This window comes from Mastacembelus armatus, chromosome 1 (assembly GCF_900324485.2).
Source record: "Mastacembelus armatus chromosome 1, fMasArm1.2, whole genome shotgun sequence".
Taxonomy (NCBI): domain Eukaryota; kingdom Metazoa; phylum Chordata; class Actinopteri; order Synbranchiformes; family Mastacembelidae; genus Mastacembelus; species Mastacembelus armatus.
In genome coordinates this window covers 4853444-4878400 of record NC_046633.1, presented here as the reverse complement: position 1 = coordinate 4878400, position 24957 = coordinate 4853444, and the positions used below count along the sequence as shown (strand labels likewise).

At 38.3% G+C, this 24957-nt stretch overlaps 1 protein-coding gene across 2 annotated transcripts in view; it reads left to right on the top strand.

Annotated features, from left to right (window-relative positions):
- The first annotated feature begins 20 nt into the window (after window positions 1-20).
- tmem131l (transmembrane 131 like) overlaps window positions 21-24957 on the top strand; it is a 29075-nt gene continuing 4138 nt past the window's right edge. Inside the window, exons 1-27 of one of the 2 annotated variants that reach the window (XM_026302608.1) lie at window positions 21-228; window positions 1004-1269; window positions 2005-2078; window positions 5208-5251; window positions 10400-10471; window positions 12949-13072; window positions 13206-13322; window positions 14911-15015; window positions 16049-16126; window positions 17191-17344; window positions 19568-19626; window positions 19705-19810; window positions 19911-20013; window positions 20263-20407; window positions 20600-20770; window positions 20874-20940; window positions 21049-21172; window positions 21278-21347; window positions 21453-21562; window positions 21689-21758; window positions 21919-22049; window positions 22309-22451; window positions 22564-22750; window positions 23040-23225; window positions 23776-23925; window positions 24072-24624; window positions 24749-24861. In XM_026302608.1, coding sequence (XP_026158393.1) covers window positions 1146-1269; window positions 2005-2078; window positions 5208-5251; window positions 10400-10471; window positions 12949-13072; window positions 13206-13322; window positions 14911-15015; window positions 16049-16126; window positions 17191-17344; window positions 19568-19626; window positions 19705-19810; window positions 19911-20013; window positions 20263-20407; window positions 20600-20770; window positions 20874-20940; window positions 21049-21172; window positions 21278-21347; window positions 21453-21562; window positions 21689-21758; window positions 21919-22049; window positions 22309-22451; window positions 22564-22750; window positions 23040-23225; window positions 23776-23925; window positions 24072-24624; window positions 24749-24861 — 3380 coding nt within the window. In that variant the 5' untranslated portion in view covers window positions 21-228; window positions 1004-1145. Of the gene's footprint in view, window positions 229-1003; window positions 1270-2004; window positions 2079-5207; window positions 5252-10399; window positions 10472-12948; window positions 13073-13205; window positions 13323-14910; window positions 15016-16048; window positions 16127-17190; window positions 17345-19567; window positions 19627-19704; window positions 19811-19910; window positions 20014-20262; window positions 20408-20599; window positions 20771-20870; window positions 20941-21048; window positions 21173-21277; window positions 21348-21452; window positions 21563-21688; window positions 21759-21918; window positions 22050-22308; window positions 22452-22563; window positions 22751-23039; window positions 23226-23775; window positions 23926-24071; window positions 24625-24748; window positions 24862-24957 lie in introns of both variants that reach the window. The other variant, XM_026302607.2, reaches the window with a different exon arrangement.

Genomic DNA, 24957 nt, shown 5'->3' with positions numbered 1-24957 from the left:
TTTTGTTAGGTGTAGGTGACACACCCACAGAAGAGTAACCTGAGTTAATGTTCATGTGTGTACCTGCCCAACCTGTCGTGAATATGATTCATGAGCCTGACATGCCAAATGCCATAGCTTCTGAGGAAGACTGCATAGTTTTCCTTCACTGTCATTAGGTTAAGGACTTATTAATTGCAGCTTAATTGGTTAAATGTCTTATCTTCACAAGAGATCAGCAAAGCAAAGGTACAGTACAGTGAACCTAGTAATTATGGTGACCAAAGACTTTCTCTTATATAAGAGGTATAAAAAGCTTTCTGTTCCAAGTACTTTTACTCAACTGATATGAGCAGATTTAAAACATTAGAAGGTTAAAGTCTTGAGTTGTGTGAACGATTAATGGGTTAAGAAAACAATGCATTTCTAATCTTGTCTCTTTTTAGGAAATAAAGGATCATTTTAATCTTAGGAGTTTAGGAGGCAACTATGGTGGGACTGCATAGTCATAGATATATGAAAGTTTCTATGTTTTTCAATAGAGTACAAATCTGTCTAGCAAAGGCTACTATATTTTTCTCTTCAATGTGTATAAGTATAAAGATTGTACATGAGATGTACAAGCATCTCAAAATGCATGTACAGTATTTATGTATAACGGCAACTTTATAGATTGAATATTCAGTTCAGAAGATAATTTTATTTGACAGTGCTCTATGGTAGAATACAACCCTGCATTCACAGTGTAGAATGAATCAGCTAGTGTAGTTTCCAATACATTTACCATAAAGGCCGTTATTTGGACACAAGTGATTTGGATGCCTGTGAAGCTCAATGTTTTTGCCCTGTTAAATCCAGCCTTGAACATTTCCCTCTAAAATAAAGAGCATACCATGGAAAAACCTCTGTGAAGTATCTCAAATTTGTTCATAACTTCAGCATTTAGTTGTTAGGCGGGTATATTTTATAGGCATATCTTTGTAAAACGCCTTTTCGTCACCTTTGTTTGCTTTATCTGGAGCAGCAGACCCGTAAACAGCCCCGTTGTGGTGGTCCGTGCTGTGCGAGCAGGCGGGGAGGAAGAGTGGGACGGAGCTGCTGCTGCTGCTGAGAAAGAAAGAACAGCCCAGCCAAACACAAGGCAGGCTGCTAACTGAGAGGGCAGCATGGCGGGGCTACAGGACTTCCAACAAGGCAGCCACAGTCACAGGAAAACGTGGATTAATATACTACTAGGAATACTACAGTTACTTTTACCATGTATTCAGCACGGAGGGGCCCAGCTGCAAGGTTTGTACTCCCCTTTATTTTCCGCTCCGGAGGTGTAACGTTAAAACGACCGTTGCAAAAAAAAAAAAGTACGTTAAGTTAGCTAGGCTGACTTGACAGAAAACGTTGGACTGGAAAATGGGTGACCAGCTAAATTGCACAAACGGCATATGAACTCAGAATAAACACGAAAATATTATTAATGCATTTTTGAGTCTTGACTTTGGCGTGTTTTGATATTCGCCAACTTGTAAGATGGTTGTAGCTAATGTTTTATCAGCCTGCTAGTTCATGCTAGCTGCCAGTTCCCTGTGCTGTTAGGTTAAACGAAACAACTTGTCAGGCAGGGAAGTAACATATTATCGGGGCTTAGAGGGTACTTAACGGCTAATGTGATCACGGTAATAATGCCACACGGTGTTTTAAGCCATCTCTTCCCGGCTAAACAGTCGTGTGTGTACTGCAGTAGCAGGAGAGATGTATTTTACAAGTTCGTTAGCCACCGAGCTAACCTTCCTGCTAACTAGTCAAGCAGCTAGCAAACAGCCTTTGTCAGTCAGCCCGAGAAGTCATTTCCTCACTTGGTTGAGAGACTGTTACTCCGTTTCAGTGTATTCATTTGTAATAGCCTCTGATAATAATGCATGTTAGTATTTTGCAATGTTTTTAATCCTGAGATATGGAGCATCTAAATAGGTCGTCTTTTCTATGTTACCCAACATCTGACTGTTGATTTAATTTGTTGCCCCCACAAAGCTCTGAGTCAGATGTCCACCAGCGTGGTCGAGGTCTGGCAACCAGAGGAGGCAGACCAATTTGTCCCGCTTCAGGTAATCTTAATTTAGTTCTTGGTTGTATTTGGAGGAGGAATTGAGAGAATCTAACAACATGCAAAACACACATCACCTAACACCAGCTTCCAAATGAAACCAGATGCAGGAACACGTGTGTACCTGGTGCTTCCCCACTATGTTTAGGTCTGCTTTGCAGCTTGTTGGACTGGGCTCCTTTATTGGCTTTATGAGAAGAACCGTGACATATGACTGTGATTATACCATTGTGCAAATTTCACAGTTATAGAGCTTGTATCCACAGTATAATTCGCAAATCTGAAATTCAATCAGAGCAGGAGGCCACCTTTTGCTTTTTTCTGTGCAGTGCTGCAAGTTACATTTTCCTAAACATGTTTAAGTGAAGGTGTGTGATGAAGTAATAATGGAACAAGACCAACACAAACAGCAGCCGTGTTTACTGATAACCTGTCATGAGGTCACCAGCTGACTGTCATGTTACCTGTTGGAGGTGTGGCATTTTCTGCAGTTCTTGGTAAACAGGGGAACAGCATTGATCATTTAGTTGCTTTTCGGGTGAAAAAAGCCAAAATGATAACAGAACATAGACCACACACTTTTTAATGCATTACGAAAATTTCAATCTGTCTACCTTCCATAAAAATCCTTCCACTCTGTATTTAGTATTATTTAAACTTGCTTCTCAGCCTTCACACTGAAGTAACTTCCATCCTTTTATGAAACACTGAAGATTGTTTTTAATGTTGGTTTGGCCAAGTTAATTTAAAACACATTTTTGAGCAGAACTGCAAAAGAAGGGAGAGCACACCAGTGTTTGGAAGTATTTTTTCCACTTATCTTTACCTTGTGAATCAATTGGCAGATGGCAGAATTGTTGACATTGTTCGCTGTCCTGTTTAGGTAGGCTGCAGTGAACAGAGTGACTGTCTCAATTACATGGGCTATGTGAAATGGAGCATAACATGGATGTCTTTCCTCTATACCGCAATCGTGTTGGTACTCAGCTGGTTAAGTAGACCCACTGCAGTCTTACTGAAGTGGTGATGCAAGAGGTAGAGTGACAAGCAGTAATACACAGTTAAAATTAAATTGGATATCAAATTTGGTTTGCACGCATCATAACTGGAATAACTTGTACATAAATAGAGCCTGTGGTTGTTGCCATCTTAATTTCCTCCTCGTGATTTTTGTAAACATTGACTTGTGTTTTGGGTTGAATCACATGTTTAGATTGGTTTTAAGTCTAAATAGGTGGCTTCCAGCCCCCTATTAATAGATAAATTTAGATTTTCTTCTGTGTGGTGAATACAAATTCCTGTCATAAATGTTTTAAATCCCTGTATTCATTAAAAATCTCTGAATCTAGTCTAGTTTTCCAAATGCTGCTGCACTGCCTTTGAGTATTCGTCTTGCTTTAATGGCTCACCTGCTGAAACAAGCAGCAGTAGTGTGTTTTGCTTAATCAGCTGGAAAATAATTTGTCTCATTCACCTACGTCATTAATATGCAAACCTTTTAAAGACTCTAGGGTCATTTTAGGATAAAGTGAACAATAGAATATTGACATCAATTGGAGTTTTTTTTTTAGTTTTTTTTAACCTATACCTATAATACTTGTCATATTTGTATATGGGAAGTTTAGTTACAGATCAAAGATTTCTATTATTAAATATAGTAGCCTAAAGGACATGTCATTTTAATGTAAAACTGGTTACAGTTCAAATAACAAAATAGATTTTTTTTTTTAAAATGTCTTCCAAGCAGAGGTAACTTATGTTTACATGCTGCTTGCAGTTGACTTTGTGTTCCCATAACAAATGACATTTAAGGGGTCACTACCTTAGTAGAAACAGTGTGGCTCTTTCTTTAGTTGAAAGACCTGTATTATTATATAAACAGAGAATGTCACTGTTGTGAAGTTGTCCAACGTTACTGCGTTCATAACTGTGTGTATGTGTGTGCTTGGAGTTTGTGTTCAATGAGAGCAGTGCCAAGGAGTGAAAAATTGGAACGCATGAAAGATCAGGATCCATGGTAGTGTTGCACATACAGCACAACCGCTAAGCATACATGTGTACATGTACATATGTTTTCCATTGGTGTTGTTTTGTGGTGTGATCATGAAGTCATGATGGAGTCATAGGGCCTCTGGTTGTTCCTATGGAAACTGCATGTTGTGCTCTTGAAGAAACTTGAGCTTATCTCTGTAGGCTTTGTGCATAACCTGCACTGTATTTAACAGTGTTCTAGTGTGTTCTACTGCTGTAATTTTCATGCAGTACTACAGATGTGTATATTTGAAAGTGCTCTTCTCTGCTTGAAATAACACACTGTTATCACTCATAGCTTGGTTCACCCAAAACTACACTGTTGTAACGTGTTAGTTGTCAATTAACAAAGTACATTGTTGGTTAAATGTCCCATCAAGAGAAATGAATTCAGTACGAGCATGTTGACATGGACACTTTAATGTGGCCTGGCAATCATATGAACCATGTGGAAGTTTTAGAGTAACTAGATGTTTCCAATAAGTTAAATTGACATGATTTGTGACAATTGTGAAAATGTCTGGAAGGAAGATTTGTCGTCTGCAGTAAGTGTATTATTGTCTGTCATTTTTCATGTGTGTTAATGTCATTTTCTTCCATTGCTAATGTAGCATTGAAATTAGTGTGACTAATGTATAATTTTTTTTTTTTTTATTAGTGTTTAGAGAATTTTACTTGTCATTGAAGCACTATAACTGTAACAAAACTATAATATTAACTAATGGATCAAAATGTGTTCTCAGTTTTTTTGCGAACACTAGATGAAATCTGCTGCCTGCTGTCTAAGATGAAGTTGGGGTGGTAAAGTTTCCTGAGGCTAATCCAGTTTTGCTTGAATTTTCTTGTTTATTTACAGGTCATATTTTATGCAAAACACAGCCACATTTCAAAAACTAAAATGCAGATGTATAATGGAGTCTGTCAGAACAGTTGGTGTGTCAGTATGCATTAATCCACTTATGAAAAATAATTTTAGTAACCAGAATAGTTTGGCAAACCAATATAGTTGCATCCCACAAGTGTCACACACTGTAAGGGCAAAGGGTTGCAGTGTGCTAATTATAAATTGAAATGTTTCCATGTTTTTTTTCTTTTTCAGGTGGAGAAGGAGCGGAGAAAAGATGGCCTTCCTCTCGAAGACAGGCAAGCCATTTTTATGTTCAGCATTTGTGAGAAATTCATAAAACTGAAACTCTGTGATTTATTTCACACATTTGTAATGTATTACACATTCCTGACAGCCATCAAACCCAGATGAAAATGGCAACAAACAAAAAAAACCCATATCCATGTAATATTCGTAGTTCAAACATCAGTCAGAGAAGGTCACACACACATTCATACAGTTGCAGTTGTCTGAAGTTGATGAAAGGTTTCCGCCTGTTCGGGAGATTTTCCACCAAGCCACATAATAATTACAAACAAATCCCAAACTAACATAGAGCCTTGCGAATTGCATCATACGGAGGTGTTTCTCTTGTATAGTGTGGACTAGAATTACTGTACAACACACAATGAAAGCAGAACTGTGGCTTAGGCTTGGTTTGTGAACAGCCCAATGGAAAAACAACCTCTGTAACACCAAAGGACAATTGTGTGTGGTAACACACAGACAAGAAGTGCTGGGGGAAATTGTATTGCAATTTAATATGAACTTATTCAGAAAACAATCAGTTATAGTAGAGATCTGTCAAAATGTTTATTTAATGATTAACTGTAGCTATAAGGTGACATATTTTGTATTCACATAAGCAAATTACATGGTATAGTTATACCCTAAAAGGACTAAAGATTTCTAGAAAGTCTTTCCTTGTATGCAGGCTTTGTTGTTTATGTTGGTGAGTGAGGGGGTGTGTGACAGGGAGAGTTTGGGGTCGAGTGTTAAAGAGGCATAAAACTAAATTCCTAGCTAATTTTAGAACTCCTTGAAAGAAAAAAGAGGGAAGGGCTGTCTTTCGCAGCTGTTTTCTTGCCACAGAAAATTGTTCAGGAAGAAGATGTTTGCAGCAAAATCTCAATGATGCTATTGTATAATGCTGGCAAGCTAGTGCTTGCTCAGAAACAGACAAGCCTTGAGGTGTATTTATCCCGCTTACTGATCTTAAATAAATCGTTTTTAAGTCCCACATACAGTACATTCTAGTATTTGTGTTTGCGTCTGCTCCCCGTTTATCTGTCCAGAGAAGCAATGCCAGTAATGTATGTAATGAGCCTAGTCTGTCGCATATCTGAATATCCTAAGGGAGTTCCTAACACTTGTTTCCTGGCTAAAAGTTTGTCTCATATTATCACATTAGTTACATCTTGTTTATACAAAATGTTTAGAATTCAAAAACATGCCATTATGTAATCTGGCATGATAGTGTGATGTACTTGTAGTATTAATATGAAGGTAGTTTGATGTCCAAATAGAAATAGGATGTGCAATCTACCAATTCCTTGCAACTGTATGTAAAAACTGCATCAAGTGATGTAACATTTTAAAGAAATGTTTTGCAGTGCCATTCATATATTTTCTAAGGTAAAATCATGCACAGTTCTTCATATAAATGTCATTTTACTAGGCATCACAAATATTACTCAGGCACTGAGGGAGCTTTTCAAAGAGTGAATAAAATAACTCTACAAGCATAAAGTCTGCATTACAAACTTGAGATTTAAAGATGTGCTTTGTTACCAGTCAGGATCAATCTAATGAAAATATGCCACCAACTTGCATTATGGGAACTATAGGAGTTTGTATTGTTGGAGCATGTCCCATTCTTGGAAGAAAAAATCTGAATATCTGCTAATATATATCTTTTGTTGCTTTGTTTTTGAAAAATCTGAATTAATGAATCTCTGGGGTTCTCCTTTTAAACTGACAAACTTTCAGGCCTCATATAAAGTTTATTTGGTCTACATGCAACCAACAATTACTTAATAGTGAAAAGAGTCTTTTTAGAGCTGGCTAACCTTGTGGGCTCCAGAGCTTTAGGCTGTGGGGTTCTAATGCCTGGGTTATCAGGCACTTAGCAGGCCTGACATCACTCACTCCCCACCTAAAGAGCAAAGCAGGCTGCTGATACAGAGGTTAATGATATCGCTTTCTGAGTCCAGTCTTGTATCAAAATGTCCTAGCTCTTTTAATAATTTTTTAATTTCATCATCTTATGTCAATCTGTGTATACTGGTCTCCTGCAAATGTTTGAAAACCAGTTCTCCTAATCTGGTGTTCTGCTTGTAACCTCTCCCCCAGAGCATGACTGAGGCCAGTGCTAACCTTCACTTTATTTGTGTTGGATCCAAGGGATCAAATACCGCCAAACATAACTTGTTATTTTTGTACTATGACAGTGGACAGAACTCTTTGACTACAGCTCAGTGGTACATTTGTTGAGAGTTTTTCTTTAAGAGAAGCTGCTGTTGACCTGAGAAAATATTAAGTTAATAATATACGTGACAAGGTCAATTCCCCCTCCACCTTTTAAAGCGGTACATAAAAACCTTATGTCATGAAAGCCTGACATTACTACTATTTAAGTCATGCTTTTCTAACCATTGTCTTTTACAGCAGTCCTTTATCCAAGATCATAACTTTCTGTTTTCAGTTAGATTTAAAAAAAAAACTAATCCTAGATCTATATCAAAAGTCTGCCATTACACAAGAGTACACTCATTTCCCCTTCTTAATTGACCTATCATGAGCTCATGCACACCACAGCAGTGTTTGAAGTTGTTCAGTTTGGTGGGTTATGAGAGAAGCCCTTGCATCATAAGGAATGTGATAGACAGTGTCTGTCTCCTATAAAGTCAGCCACCACTGCTGGATTGCTTGTGGTTGTTTGTGTTGCAGTATTGCTTTTAGTTATAACTGCCTGGGTTATATCAGCAGCAAGGAGACAGAAGAGGAAACGCCATTGTCATCAAGCCAGTAGTAAAGTAGGAGCCATTGTGACAGCTCAGTCCTAGTCTCAATGCAGGTGCATGAATGGCTTTGTCTGGTTCAGAGGTGGAAACATATTGTTGGTTGCAAAATCCGTTACAAAAATCTTCAGTTGATCCAAATACTTTGACAACAGTGTGGTGTAAAATAAATAGGCTCTCTGACAGCAAACAAGTAGGACGTTACATACTTATCTTCTAGATCAGGGGTAGGCAACCTTTTTGAAGTGCTGTGCCATTATATTTTTTCATGACAATCACTGTGCCATTTTAGGGGGGTGTTTGCTGTCAACAGTGAATCTAGAGGGTAATTATTGGTGCTGTGTGTAATGACGCTCCACTATAAAGTTATATCCTTATTCCTCATTACCCATTTTATGTCAGTTGACCTTTATACTGTATCTGGCCTGTAATACACTTTATGTAAATGGGTTATTATACATGATTATAGAAAAAATAAAGGAGCCACTATTGCAATTGGGATTCGCAAATTGCTGCTAAGTGAACTTTTTAATTGTAGCATCCTCTAACATTTTAATTTATGTAACTTATAGAGTGTACTGTTCCATGTCTGTATTCCTATTTGTTGTGGAGAAAGTCTTTAAAAGTGATATAAGTAGTTAAAGCAACTTAACAGGGAACGCTTGTGTTCTTGCTTGGTTCAATTACAGAATAATTGTTCCACCTTTCAGTCATGTTAATTGTGCAGCTCCAGGTATTAGGAGTTGCTTTATGTGACACTATTTCATCATGCAAACCTCACATCAATAATCGGATGTCTTTTATGAAATGAAATGTTACGAAACTACTTTGGAGGCTTAATGTTTATTCGCACAATGAGGCATATATACAAATCTGAGACAGATATGTCAATATAACATAAAGTATGTGGTCTTCGAAGTTATGTAAAAAAAAAAAAAAAAGGTTGTTGCCTCGAGGGTAAGCCTTGTATTACAATATTCTTTGTTATTAATGCTGTTGATGTTGAAGTGTTTTGAAATCATGCACACTAGCATAATTAAGCATGCATAATAATGAACAGTGTTTTGTGTATGCATGCATACCTAACAATACCTGTTCAAGGTTTGCTACTTACAAACTCTATCTTTTTTTTCATCTGGAGTTTAGCCTGGGTCTGTCACCAGTGATGCTTTAGATAGGTGTAAATCAGGAAGTCTTATCTCAAAACTCAGACACTGGCATTGTATCAAATGTGTGTGACTTCCTCTACTGTACCCATGATACCTGCTTTCTTCCCATATCATGCACACCAGTGTTGCAGCTTGCTAGTCAGCCTAATGATAACAGAAGTCAAAATGCTATAATTAGCTGTTGGAATTGCTTACTGGAGTCTGATATGAGGAACTGTTACTGATGTGAATAATCACCTGGAGCCCATTTCATTTTTCAATTCAATTCTTTATCCCCCGAAGGGCAAATAAAGGGACGATAAGTAAAGTTTTTTTAATTGAATTGAATGAGCTAGTTTAGCTAGCAGTAATATGCAGGAGAAGCTGGTAGTTGAAGCAACTCCCTGTGTATATTTGTAACCACACTTAGATTGCTGAGCCTGCCTGTTAGGGTTAGGGTTGCCTGTGTGTTTAAAGGAAGTGTGACTGCAAGAAGAGCAGTTATGGTATGAAATGGCAGGCTCTACTGTTGCTACTGTCAGTCTAGAAGAATGCAGTCTAGAGCATTCTGCCTTCCAGCTGCTGTTCACTCTGCATCTTCTTTTTGTTTGTACATTCTTGTTTTTTCATAATCTTTTAGTCAAGTTTGGAAAAGGTTACTCCCCACCATTGAACTTTTTTTACATCTGCTGCAGCACTGGATTGGTCTTGGAAATTTTTGATTTGATTTAGTGTCAATTTTACATTGTATATATACACTATAGTGTGTCCACTTGCTCGCTTCTGACAGTCAGCAGCTGTGTGAGTCTTCTGTCAACAGGGTTCAGTCTCTTCACACACACTCACATACTGATACAACCACAAATCAGCTGTTGTTTCCCTACTTCCAGGCACCCAGTCCCAGAGCACAGGATCTTACACACCGTTACCAATAAAAATACTTTGCTTTCATTAAATCCACATATTCAGATGTGATGTTTTTGCAAGTTGAATTTTCTGCCTTAACTCTTTGTTGCTTGTATTTGACTTTTCTCATATCCTGTGCAGTAGGAGAAAAACATAGAGGGGTGTGTATGCACCTGCCATTTTGGTCTACATTAGAAGTGAGCAAAAATGTTCTTTTTTAAGATGTCAGTGAAAAATACAGAAATAGCTTATGTTAGTTTTTTTTTGTTAGTTTTTTTTTTGTTTTTTTGCCTGCTGCCCTTTCACATAATGTTTTTCTTCTCTCCACCAGCTCCTCTCCATATACACAGGAGAATGGGAGGCCTTTGCATTTTCAGCCCCCAGCATTGGAATTTGGGATGCAGTAAGTGTTGCTTTCAGTTCTTGGTTTTATGTGATGTCTTAAGAATAGAGATCATTCATTTTGCACTTAAAATTCCTTTATTGCACAGCAATTAACAAGCTCAGAATGCACAACATTTTGCCATTTCAACCTTGAGAGAGGCAGGAATCTCCACAGTCTTAATTCAAAATAAGAGTGGTGTCACAATGGGACCTGTCACTGTAATCAGTGCTAGAAAACTGGGAGATTTCTTAAAGAAAAGGGAATTTTGAATATTAAGCAACAGGAAGGATGTTCAAGTAGACCCAGAGCCCAGGCGCATATTGGAGCAGTTTGACCTCAATCGAAAAGGACTTCACTTTGTTTCCATGTGCCCCAAATAGCTGGAACATCAGATATAACGCTGTGTATGGTTAGCAGTTCCCATTATTCTGGTTTAAAGCAAACCCTCCCAAGCAGCAAATATCTTGTAATGTTTTATGCCCTATATTGGGTAAGAGGGAAAATGACTAAAAATCCTAATAGTATTGGATAAATGTTTGGACATTGGACTATGTGTTTACAGAACTATATGTCAGTTTGTGAAAAATTGTTGGAAAGCACTTGCAAAAACAGTGAAAAATATGAACTTAATCCGCTCTCTCACCTGATTTAAAACACAGTTCAGCTGCTTAAAAAGAAAGTATAATCGAACCCTCATAAACAGGAAATGAAAGATGTTCCAGCTGAGGTTTGATGGAACATTTCAAATGAATGTCAAGAATATGGTAATAATATTGTTGAAGACTTCAAGCCTTTACAGGGTTAATTTACATTAAGTTAAGGCATTTTTTTCTCTTCTCAAATGGAATTGGCCACCCTGAGTCACAGCACAGTTCTTACAGTTGAAAATTGCACTCATCTTTATTTTCACTCATCTTCATACAGACCACTTTTGACACCAAACTAAATACATCAGGACTTCCTATAAGGATCTCTTCTTCCAGAGAGTCGAGGTCAAGACGGCAGCACAAATAATTTTGCATACAAAAAAACGATACAGGTCATAACAATATGTTCATCTTCATAAGATGTGTCATAAAATACAGTTAAGAATTATGTAAAACATATTATTTTTGAAGCAGTATATAAAGGATTTTTGAATATAATGATATTTTGCAGTTCATTCAATGGCCAGGGTGCATAGTTTACCATCTGTACATATCAAATATCAGAGGAAAGAAGTCTTCACAGACAACAGACACTCAAAGGAAGGGAGAAATCTATTGGACTGTCAAAAAGCTATTAGGAACCTTATAGTACATCCTACTTTATTCTAACTAGAGGTGCAGATTGGAAAAACCAGTTCTTGTAATAGTACGTCTAATAGTTTGTAGTTATATTTCAAGTTCCCTTTTTAGCCCTTCCAGCTTTGTGTTATGACAGCAGCATCTATGAAGCATTTATGCAGAGCATTTAGGCAATTCTCAGATTGTCTGCTGTGCATTTTACCAAGTATTTCAAGTCAAACATTTTCCTATTTATTCTATCTACTTGAAAATTCCTGTTATCTGAATTATATGTTTTGTAGATTTTGTAGGTCCGGTGCAGGAAGCCAATCACTGATGAAAAAATAACACTTTTTACACTCTTTACACTATAATATTATGCAATACAGTGATATAAAATCTGACATGTAAATATAACAACAAATATGAAGCAGCACCTCTGTTACAGACTCAGCATAAAAACATCAAAGTTCAGTCAGCCACTCATGGTTAATGAATTGCTTGTAGAATAGGTAGAATAAGTGAAACAAATTGGCAGCTTGGTAGATTGTTCCTAAGTTAAAAATTGTGTAAAGGTACTAGATTTTAGCAGAAAATCAAAGAGCTAATCATAGACCTGAGGCAACCCTTTTCATGTCCTTATTTGTATATGTGGTTTCAATTCTGACACCGGGGCCTTTCTCAGATTAAGCATGAAGAGCTCTCACTTGTTAACCATCTGTTGAGAAAGAGGCATTTTGTAGCTTCCCTATATTGCCGTAATGCAAATTATTAGCTATTCTGCAACTCCTGTGACCCTTTCAGTGACCAAATTACTGCTACATTTTCTAATTAGTTAATAATTCATGGTGGATTCAAGATTTTAGTCTTAGATCAAAAATGGCACAGTACAAAGATAGGGGTGTATTCTTGGTCGATGTTTTATAAACATAACTTGAAACATAACAATGAAACGATCACACAACATAAGTGTCTCCCAATGGAAGTTAACTGTTAAATGGCATATTTTTATATTAACATTAACCACTAGCAATGGGTTAAACAGGGAGCTGCTTTATGTAATTTAACACATGCATTTTAGGACTCATAAATAAGCAAACTCATACTGTAAATATTTTCCCTCGTATATTAGTTTGTATTCTTAGTTTCTCAAATGGCCATTGTGCCCCATGGTTAAAAGCTCAGTGCTGAGCCCAGTTATTTATGATGGCTTTCTGTCTGTCTTTACAGGCCGCTGGGGCTGCCAAGAGCTGAAACCATATATATACACAACCCCAGCCAGGAAGTTCCTGTGACACTGCTGTCAATGTTTACATCCAGCAGGCATTTTTACATACCTTCCTTTCACCGAAGTGTAAGTGTCCTTGTGTGGATCCCTCTGGGTGCGCGAGATATTCATAAGTAATAATGATAGAATGGAGACTGTAAAGATAGTTTGTGTATCTTGTTGTAATAACATATTTTCTTATGCTTCCTCTCTGTGCCAGGTGATCCCACCCAGAGGGAAGGCATCTTTTAAACTAATTTTCCTCCCATCTGAGGAGGGCAATGTAGAAAACACATTATTTATAAACACATCAGCCAATGGGCTGCTGTCATACCAGGTCAGTTCTGTTAATGCACCTCCTGTTGTATAATCTCAGACCATATTCTGTTGGTGAAATTCCACATTTTACTACAAGTGGTCCTTGTTGTCCCTCAGGTTTTATCTCCAGCATAAAGAAAGATTCTCACATAGTGGTTCTATTGGCAGAGTTTACAAACAGTATTGGTCATACCAAACTTTGTTTTATTTAATAGTTTCAGATCCAAAATAGCAACAAATTCCACTGCTGCTATTCCTGCTATTTTAGACTACACTTGGAATCATTATGGATTCCAGCATCCATAATGATTATCATGTTTTATTCTAAATGCCCACAATCAAAGGAAGTTTCTGACTGTTGTTTATGCTATTTGAAAGTTGATCACACATGACCTTTACACTCCTAAAATAGCTTGCAGTGCATAACCAGGGTCAACAAAACTTTAAAAGTGTCACGTGTTCTTGCAGATTTTATTGCATTTCAAATGTTTTTGCTCTAATTTCAACTGAGTAGATGATGTTAATGCACTATATTAGGGCAGTATAAGAATGTGCATTAACGTGCTAAAACTGCTGTATGGTCTGAGCTTACTGTCACACCCAGCTCTTTGTCTGTCTTGTTCCACCATAACTGGTTGTGCTACCACCCTTCAGGACATATTTTGTGAATTTTACAGATCTTGGTAAACACTTAATGGCCTTTTACTGTATGTGTCTTTCAAATTGCAGCTTATGAAAAATTTGTAATGCTTGTTACGTGTTCATTACAAGTAGTTATGCTAGTTCTTAAAAGTTAGATTATGACAGAATCTTTTAGCTGTTAGTCAACCACACTAGGACCATAGTAAATAAGAATTACCTTTAGAGGTTTCCTCCAAAATCTATAGAAGTGTGATTTATGAATGTTGTCCATCTCATATTAAACCTCCACCCCAATGTTTCTGACATGTACTTATTAATGGCACGCCCAGACACGCAGATACTCACCATGTATAGCCTCCAACAGCACCACTCCCTTTTTGTTTCAAAGACATATAAATGTTTTAGGTTTTGTATATTTCCAGTAACAACACACATTTTCATTGCGCATTTTTGTCACTTTCTCATTTATCTATTAATTTTGTGAGCCAGTATTATCCCTATGTACAATTAATATAATAGTGCCATTAATCTCTGTTATGTAGCACAAATCGTTTTCTGCTTACTACAATACTGGGACACATGCCAGTGACTGTAAAAAGGTGGACCACTGTTAGCACAAAAGCAGACACTAGTTTTAGCTGTGCATTGTCTGCTATATTTAGCTTAAATATAGTTCAACTGAAGATATTGAACAAGCAGCTGTTCACGGCACCGCAGGTAATGAGTTTTAAAATTGCATTAACCATATAAAATTGGGAAGACCTTCACAATGTTTTTATTTTCTTTAAGAAGCTGATAAAATCCCAAAACGCTTATTCTTTATGATACTACATTTTTAGCTAACTTAATTTGTCCAGTATTATTGAAGTTCAGTTCAGCCACACTTTGTTTGCTTGTTGACTGCCTGGATTTAGAATAATGCACACAGTGTTGGAAAAAATTAATATTAACTGTTCCTTTTCTAGGTGTTTGGTGTGGGAGTTCACCACGGTTCATTAAAGTCTGTCCAAAGAAAGGATAGTCTGCTCATATTCCCCCACATCCAGAGCATTAAGCTGACCCAAACTCAGGTATGTGTTTAAATGTGTGGGTGTTGGTTTGTGCAGGCTATAGCTCATCATTGGAAACAGCTGATTTCCTCTTTCCGGCCAGGCTGGACGAACAGATGACTGCACGCACGCACACACACACACACACACACACACACACACAGGCTTTGTGGCCAGTACTTGCTACTATGATGTTGCTGATTGTGTACATTCAATGTGAAGAAATTTTTACTTGGTTAAAAATATACGTGAATATATTGTTTGTTTTTTTCCCCACGCATATCTCAAAGCTATGTAAAAACGCCAAATGACAAATTGGTGTATAGTTTTTGAAATAGTTCAAGGCAGTGAAAGTATGTGAGAAGCTATATGAAAGACGTTTTCGCCTCCACAACAGGAAGTGGTGTGTCAGTTGCAAAATGTCAGCTTGGCCAAGTGCAGAGAGATTTTAGCTCTCTTTCAAGCTCTCTCACCCAGACCGCTGCTGCTTATGCTGAACATTGTATTTTTTCTCTCAAATTCTAAAGGTTTTAACATATTGTACACACAAATTTTAATGTGTCAATATTTTTTATATCTTTGTATTTTTGTATTAATATTAATTTAACCTTTTTTTTAGTACACTTTCTACCTTTTTCAGCTTACAGCAAACCAGAGGACAAGGCCATAAGTCTTTTTTTGTTAGTAGGATATTTAACATATTATTATAAATAGATATACATCGTAGCAAATGTGAATTCAGAATAGGATAGTTTATTAAATTTTATGTACTAAATGTGCAAAATGTGGAACTCTTATTCAATCCAAAACAATAGAGCAGCTGTCTGCAGTTTAGACATTAATGCCGTTTTTATCTAGAACTAGGCAGCCCCTAACCCCAATCACAGTCATGCAAAAGTTGAAATTCAACACAGATAAAAGTACATACCTAGTGCTCGCTATTTCATTTAAATACTCTGATTTTTGTAAAAGTTATATAATGATTATTTATTTATTTTTATTTATTTATTTTTTCAACCTTAACACAACCCCCCATTGTCTGTTTTTCCTGCAGGAAGATGCTTCCAACGTCACTATATTGGGTCTTCTCCTGGAGTGCAGCTTACCGAAGAGTTTGTTCAACAATCCTCAGGTTTGTCTGTTCTTCTCTGTAGTTCATTAGCCATTGTCGTCAGTTCTAACTAAACATGTTGTTTCCCAGTACAAAAATGCATGTCTTCAGAAGTCAGAAGGTCAACTAACTTACACTTCCTTTGTTGTTTTAAACTGGGGGGCCACATGCTTTTTGAGGAAACTTGAAGTAAAAAAGGGCAATATACAGCATACTGTTTCTTGTTTCTAGTCCTTTGCTGTTTGTTTGTTTTTATTTTGCGAAAATAGAGGTAAGCTTCTCTTACAGCTCTCCTCACACCAACTCCTCTGCATAGAAGGCCAGCTAGGCTAGAACTCCAACAGACAGCCAGGCTTGTCGTCTGAGCAACTTCTGCTTTCAGAACCCCTGAGGAGAGTGAGATCTCCTGCCAGAGTTTTAATGGCTTTCTCAAGACACACTAATTGATGCTGTGCTCCCAGTGCCCATGTAGTGCAATACACATGATGAACTATATTGTTATAATCCTACAAACTGAAATCATTCTTCCATTCTCTTGCATGAGTAATACTGCTGTGACCTTTGGCTTGTATCCAAGATCAACACCTACCCCTCAATTTTATTTAAGACTTCATTAACATACTGTAATTGAGAACAGTTTTTTGAGTGTTGTTTATGGTCACACATTAAATGAGCTTTATAGGAGGTTAGCGGCAGCCATGGATTCAAGGGATTAGGTTTGCTATTGCAGGCCTTGAGCGTCAGTGGCACCAAGCCAAGGCATCAGTCTACAGGTTGTGAAGTGGTGGCTCACCCACTGAGACAAGCTCTGCTTTGCAGTGAGATAACTTAACTGATCGGTCAGCCTCAAGAGACTTTATCACAGGGTGATAGTGAGGAATAGAAATAGGACTAAGTTACTGCTCTCATTAAATTTTGAAGTTCATACATTGTTTCTTTCTTTTATCTGCGTAATTACTCTTTTTTTGTTGTCTTGTGTCTATTTACTTAATTCTTCAGCTTCACTCCTCATTGTTTTCAAGTTTATTCCCTTCTTACTACACTGTTTGGTTTGTGACTGGAATGCTTTTCCTGTCCTGTCCCAGGGGTCCTGCCTCCAAAGCGAGGAACGCCTCAGTCTGCAGATTAATCTGTCGGCACGTGGGGATCAGCCCACTGACCTGGACAAACTCAAGCCTTACATCATTGAACACATTCTGGTGCTGCTGGTAGCCCCCACTGCTGGACAGGCTGCAGTAGGTAAGTGAATGTGCAAAGAAATGTCTTTAACACATTGTTGAAAGAAGTCATAGTGTTTATGTCTTGCTGCTGCTTCAGGCTCCACGCCTTACCTCAGTCTTATCATTCAGATTTGTTTCTGTGGTGGACTTCTATCAAAGGTTAATGATACTCTACGCATTGACATAAGGTTGAAACTTTATAGGGTGTCTGTATTTTCTGTGGCTTTTCCCTTCCTTTTGACTTATCTTTACTTTGATTTTTGAGAAGAAAAAACTTGAAAAAACATCATCATGCTATTGCCATTTTAGAGGAAAGACCAAATTTAATGCATGAAAGAAATATGATAAGACATCAGTTCACCTTTCCTGGGCTCATTTTACTTAGTAACAAAAGCTAAAGATCCATGAACCATTGAAATGAAAAACAATTGTCTACAGAGCATTTTCATCCACATCAGTAGTGCAAATGTGTAAATATTTGCAGTAGTGTAAATATTTTTATCATTAGGACTCATAGGATCCCATGTAACTCTACAGTGGGTACGGAAAGTATTCAGACCCCTTTAAATCTTTCACGCTTTGTGTCATTGCAGCCATTTGCCAAAATCAAAAAAGTTCATTTTATTTCTCATTAATGTACACTCAGCACCCCATCTTGACAGAAAAAAACAAATGTAGAAATTTTTGCAAATTTATTAAAAAAGAAAAACTGAAACATCACATTGTCATAAGTATTCAGACCCTGTGCTCAGTATTGAGTAGAAGCACCCTTTTGAGCTAGTACAGCCATGAGTCTTCCTGGGAACGATGCAACAAGTTTTTCACACCTGGATTTGGGGATCCTCTGCCATTCTTCCTTGCAGATCCTCTCCAGTTCTGTCAGGTTGGATGGTGAACGTTGGTGGACAACCATTTTCAGGTCTCTCCAGAGATGCTCAGTTGGGTTTAGGTCAGGGCTCTGGCTGGGCCAGTCAAGAACGGTCACAGAGTTGTTCCGAAGCCACTCCTTTGTTATTTTAGCTGTGTGCTTAGGGTCATTGTCCTGTTGAAAGGTGAACCTTCGGCCCAGTCTGAGGTCCTGAGCACTCTGGAAGAGGTTTTCTTCCAGGATATCTCTGTACTTGGCCGCATTCATCTTTCCTTCAATTGCAACCAGTCGTCCTGTCCCTGCAGCTGAAAAACACCCCCACAACATGATGCTCCCACCACCATGTTTCACTGTAGGGATTGTATTGGGCAGGTGATGAGCAGTGCCTTGTTTTCTCCACACATACCGCTTACAATTAACGCCAAAAAGTTCAATCTTGGTCTCATCAGACCAGAGAATCTTATTTGTCATAGTCTGGGAGTCCTTCATGTGTTTTTTGGCAAACTCTATTCAGGTTTTCATGTGTCTTGCACTGAGGAGAGGCTTCCGTCGGGCCACTCTGCCATAAAGCCCCGACTGGTGGAGGGCTGCAGTGATAGTTGACTTTGTGGAACTTTCTCCCATCTCCCTACTGCATCTCTGGAGCTCAGCCACAGTGATCTTTGGGTTCTTCTTTACCTCTCTCACCAAGGCTCTTCGCCCACGATTTCTCAGTTTGGCTGCACGGCCAGTTCTAGGAAGAGTTCTGGTCGTCCCAAACTTTTTCCATTGAGGATTATGGAGGCCACTGTGCTCTTAGGAACCTTGAGTGCTGCAGAAATTCTTTTGTAACCTTGGCCAGATCTGTGCCTTGCCACAATTTTGTCTCTGAGCTCCTTGAGCAGTTCCTTCATGATTCTCATTTGCTCTGACATGCACTGTGAGCTGTAAGGTCTTATATAGACAGGTGTGTGCCTTTCCTAATCAAGTCCAATCAGTTTAATTAAACACAGCTGGACTCCAATGAAGGAGCAGAAACATCTCAAGGAGGATCAGAAGAAATGGACAGCATGTGAGTTAAATATGAGTGTCACTGCAAAGGGTCTGAATACTTATGACCATGTGATATTTCAGTTTTTCTTTTTTAATAACTTTGCAAAAATTTCTACATTTCTGTTTTTTTCTGTCAAGATGGGGTGCTGAGTGTACATTAATGAGAAATAAAATGAACTTTTTTGATTTTGGCAAATGGCTGCAATGACACAAAGCGTGAAAGATTTAAAGGGGTCTGAATACTTTCCGTACCCACTGTATATACCTATTCATAGATTTTTTACTGTCTTATCCTGTACATTCTGTATGCACACTATTTTTGTTTGGTTTTTTTTCCTACAGGGGAACCAAAAATAGGAGTTTATATGTTAAATTCTGGAGGCAAGAAACTCTATATAAAGGTAAGATTTTCTCTTTTTGTTTCTTCATGCCCTTAGAGTAGCCTCATTCAGTTTCTGAAAAGATGTTTATCTTTCCAGGACATGAGGGTGCTATCAAAAGTAGATGCCAGCCTGGAGTTTCATCAGGTTCCTCTGAGACCAGAAGCAAAAAACTTCACTGAAGTGGCTACCCTATCCTGCAGAGGTGAATTAAATAATTTCTTCTCAGCTCACAGAATTTGTTTTACATGCAATCACATTTGATGCAAATATTTTTTTGACTACAGTTTTGCTTCTTATATCAGGTTCATTGCCAGGCCATGGAAGAAAATGCATCACTCAAGTCAGTTTAAAAATTCTGGGTAACAGAACAACATACAGCTTCCCTGGATTACATATCACACACAGGTAATGTCAATGTCTTTTGCCAACTCCATTCCAACTACATCCAATTTGTAATAAATCAGAAAGTCTATAGTGAAGCCAAAAGGGTCTTTGTTTGCAAGCAAGAAGACATAATGTGTTCTAATGAAACTGAAACAAACATTCATCACAGCAGTTGTAAATATTAAATAGCTTAGTACTGTTTGAAACAGTTCATGTTTAGCTGAAACTGAATATTGTGGTGTAAGGTAATTTTGTTGCTGCTTTTTGCAGGTGGAATGTGGGAGATTTGTTCAGCATGTTTCAGGTCAAACAAAGTTATGCCAAGCAGGTGGATCTGTGGCTGACCAACCCCTTCGTCCTACCCCTCACAGTGCTGAATGTCAGTCTGTCACAGAAGCTGCAGGGAGTAATGAAGGTATGCACCACTGCATCATGTGATGACAGGAAGCAGTTCGTAGCACATGATGATTAAATGACAATTTGCATCTCTTACTGCGGGCAGAATGTGTCCTGGGGAAGGCACAGTTCATTTCACCCATTTAACCTATAGATACCAAGTACTAGACAGGATTTGAGACTAATGTATCTGCTGCCCCCTATCTGTCAGGTGATGAACTTCAGCAGCCCATTGACAGTTCCCCAGGGCTGTTGGCGGATCGTGTCCCTCCAGTTGCTGAGCAGGGGCCTACCTGTCAACCAGCTTTTTACCCTGAGTCTGGACACTAGCCTGGGCTCAGCTCTGCACATTCCCCTCTACTTTCACTCTACTCCTTCAAAGGTAAAAGGGCTGCTCTAATCTAATAATGATGTAGTATGTTGGATTGGAGATCAATATGCAGGAGAATCAGGTGGGGTAATAGCTGTGTGTATTTTGTCAGCAGGGGGATGGGGTGTTTGAGGCAGAACAAGAGTGTGGGCGACCTTGCCCACTCAGATTGCCAGAAGCAGGTAAGACATAACAAGTCATAACCCTTTATGTGAAAGAAAAGTCATAAGACTTTTTAATGTTCTTTTTTTATTTTAAATATTTCATTATTTTTTTTAATGTCCCATCAGGTCGTTCGGAGTGGCAGCGCTCTCTGCTCCCAGACTTTGCCGCCTCATCTTGGGCTATAGACAGCAAACTGGCTGCTGAACTGTGCTCTCGTTGGCAGAACCACAAAGACAAACTTCCATGCAGGTCAGATGTACATGCAGCACACTTTTTCACTCTGTTGTGATCCTTGTCATCTGCCATGACACAATATTAACAATATTAATCATGTGAATGTGTCTGTCCTCTCAGGTGGCCCAGACTCCCTGTAGAGACGTCATCCCCTCTGGATTTTGGTGCTACACCTGTCAATGAGAGCAAGGTGTGCAACACTGAAGATTTTTGCTGAAAGTGATGGTTTTACTTTTACAGTTGGACTTACAGCTGGTGGCATTTATCTAAAAGAAGATTTTTTTGTTTGTTTAAGGTGAAGACATTCATGCTGAAAAATCCTTCCTCTTCAGTAATTTCTTTAGAGATTCGAATTCTCTCCCTGTACCCTGCCCCACTAGAGGCTCTGGACCTCTTAACCAAATGGTATGTGCAATATATGCTAATCTCAGAGAATTATTTAGTTGAAATTGATTTTCTCCTTCAACTGTGTGTCGATGCTCCTGCATATTCCTCTACTTGATTTGATGTTTTCTTTGTTTGTATTGGCAGGTTTAATATCATACCACTTTCTGTCAACATCAGCACTACAGAGTTTTCTCTGTTGGCTTCTCCACCCAAGGTGACTCTTAAAAACACTTCTTATGGCACTGTTAATTTTTTAGTATTTTAGCTTAGCCTTTTAGCTGACATTTAATTTAACTTTGTGGATTCATTAAAGTCATGGATAACACTAGTATCCTTGGCTAACTTTCCCCTCTTTACTCTGGGTCTGTGTTCAGGCGGGTGAAAATCAGGACATAAAAGGAGAGAGAGTTCTCCGTCTGCTGCTGCAGCCCTGGGAAACCAGAGAGGTTGCTGTGGTATTTACTCCATCTGAACACAAATCCATTACCACTATTCTCATAATCAGGTGAGTCATGTTATGTTAAAATTACTAGAATGGATTCAAATTTTCTGAATTGTATGGTGCAGAATTTAAACAGTTTATTACATATTTTGCCAGTTTGATTTTGTTGCTTGACTCTTTTAGGGCTTCTTCTACTTGAAATTACAGCAGACTATATAATATAATTCACTTTATTAAGACAATTAGTGAGAGGTTTTAAGAACTTGTATTTCCCAAATGTATAGTATAACCTTCATTTATGTGTTCTAAATTGTTTTTTCAGAAACAACCTGACAGTGTTTGACATGGTGATGGTGAAGGGCCACGGAGCCAAAGAGCTTCTAAGAGTGGGAGGCAAACTTCCTGGCCTGGGAGCTTCTCTGCGCTTTAACGTTCCTCAGTCAACTCTAATGGAGTGTCGTGATGGTGAGATTGATGTTTGCTTTTAACATGGATAAAATAGTTATTATTATTGTATTTAGGCTTTGTAGCAAGTGTTTTGATTTAGAAATGGCTAAGCATTACTGTCCAATCCTAGGTCTTCGCACCAACAAGCCACTATTTGCCATCAGAAAAAGTTTTAAGGTGGAAAATGCAGGAGAGCTTCCTCTGACAGTCATGTCGATGAATATAAACGGGTATAAGTGTCAGGGATTTGGCTTTGAGGTATTGCAGTGTCGCTCCTTCAGCCTTGACCACAACACCTCCTCTGAGATTACCATAGCGTAAGTGAAATTTTAACCTGATTTATTATTGAAAGTGAATATTTTCAAAATTGTTTATTCTTAATATTTTAATATTTGGATTTTGTTTTATAATTAATACTGCATATTATCAAGTCTGTAAAAATGGTAACGGTCCTAATGCAACAGAAGCCTGAATGTCTTGACTCATTTTCTACTGTTTAAAATGTCCCAATTATACCTTCCTCTTTCTTATTGTTCTGACTCTCTTTCACTCTTTCAACTTCTTTTTTTAATCTCTCCACCTGTCGCTGCCTGTCTGTCCCCTCAGGTTCACCCCAGACTTCACATCATCATGGGTGATCCGGGACCTCACCTTGGTGACATCACGTGGCACCTCTTTCCCTTTCACCCTCAACGTTACACTGCCCCACCACATGTTGCCCCTTTGTGCTCAGGTAGTTCCTGGCCCCAGCTGGGAGGAGACTTTTTGGGTGGTCACCCTTATCTTCACATGGTCAGTGCCTCCTAAGTAATTCTTTTATTATAGGATGATAAGGATATAGGATAATCTTAATGTTTAATGTTATGTTTAAGGTTATTGTTACTTGTTTTGTCTCTATCTATGCACCTTAGTCTGTTAATGACATTTCCTTCTTTTGTGTACTGTGTATATAACAGAATGACAATAAAGCATGAGTTGAGTTGAGGGATCTACACAAACATTTTTTAAAGTTGGCTATATCCACAAAAATGTTTAATAAACTCTCAAAGGCACTTTCTGTCCACTCCCGCTGAGAAATTCTGCATCCTTTAATATGAAAATAATGGACTACCACAGGCCTTGATATTACTCCCGCCACCATTTGTCACATTTCTTTCCTTTCTGACAAGCAGGAATTACATCATTTAAATGTAGTATATTTTATGTTTATTTGTTTGGAAATTAGCAGAAAGGGAGAAATTATTCTAATCTTAGTTAAACTACTCACAGTAGTGAGTATTTTGGCAGGGTTTTAGATTTTCTGCTGATTTTTTTTTTTTTTTTTTTTGTCTTTTACTTGCAGCTTCTCTCTGTTTGGTGTGTGTCTGATGGCCTTCCACCAAGCTCAGTATATCCTGAATGAGTTTTCTGCTCCCAGCATCAGAAGCAATCACAACTGTGTCCTGTCCCGTGACAACAGATCTGTCAATAGTGTCACGCCCAATGGAGTAAAGTATGGCCAGTTTTTTTGTTTTTTTTTCCCCCCCAGTTGTTTACATGTACAATTCATAGATTTTTACACTTTAGTCAGTCATATACTGCAATGTGTATTTTTAGTGTTAAATTCTTAAATGTGTCTTTTTGTGTCTGTTTGGACAGTAAAACAAAGGGAAGTTGTAAGAGTTATGTGGACACCTGTCATACATCTGACAAAGGTAAGGGGCGTGGCTCTCCAGCTTTAGCCAATGGCCCTCCCCTACGTCCTCAAGTCTCAAAGAAAGGTTCCTCAACTACACCATCCCAACCACAGAAGAAACATAAGGTTTCACTCTATTACACCAAATACAAGTCCAGCTCATCCACAGTAGGAGCTGGTGGCGTGACAATGGATGAGGAGCATGAAGACTTGACAATGGACGCCCCTCTGACCCCCGACCCTGATATCTGCAACAACAATGAACCAGCTTTCATCAGTGAGTTAGATAAAAAGATGTCCACAGAGTTTAAAGAAGACCCTCACAGCACTATAGAAGACAGAGTGCCAGCAACAGTTATGTTTCCTGTGGAAATGCCTGCTGGTTTTCCAAATAATGTCACAGTAGGTCCAGGACCTAGACCAGGATTGTTATTGTGCAGTCCTGTAGAGAAAAGCTGCCAAGAGCACTATGCAGAGAAGACTCACCCTGAGAAAAGAGGCAGTTCTGAACTGGAGGTAAGGATGGCATTAAAAGTTACCATGTCAACTTAATTTTATTCTTTATTCATTTATTTAAAGCATGGCTTCCAGAGTTACCACAAAAATAACCATGATTGCTTTATGGATTTTGGCACTCCAGCTGAGAGAAAATGGCAAAGGCCAGAAAAAGAAACCACAGATTGCAGAGACAAGCATTGCACCAGGGAATAGTAAGGGAAAGAGGAGTCGCAGAAAGACTGAAAATGTCTCCAGGTAGTAATATATGAATCTGTTCACCTTTACTTTCTTTGCTCTATAATGAGATTGACATGTTAAACCAATAACTACATCAAACAGTTATTGGAAAAA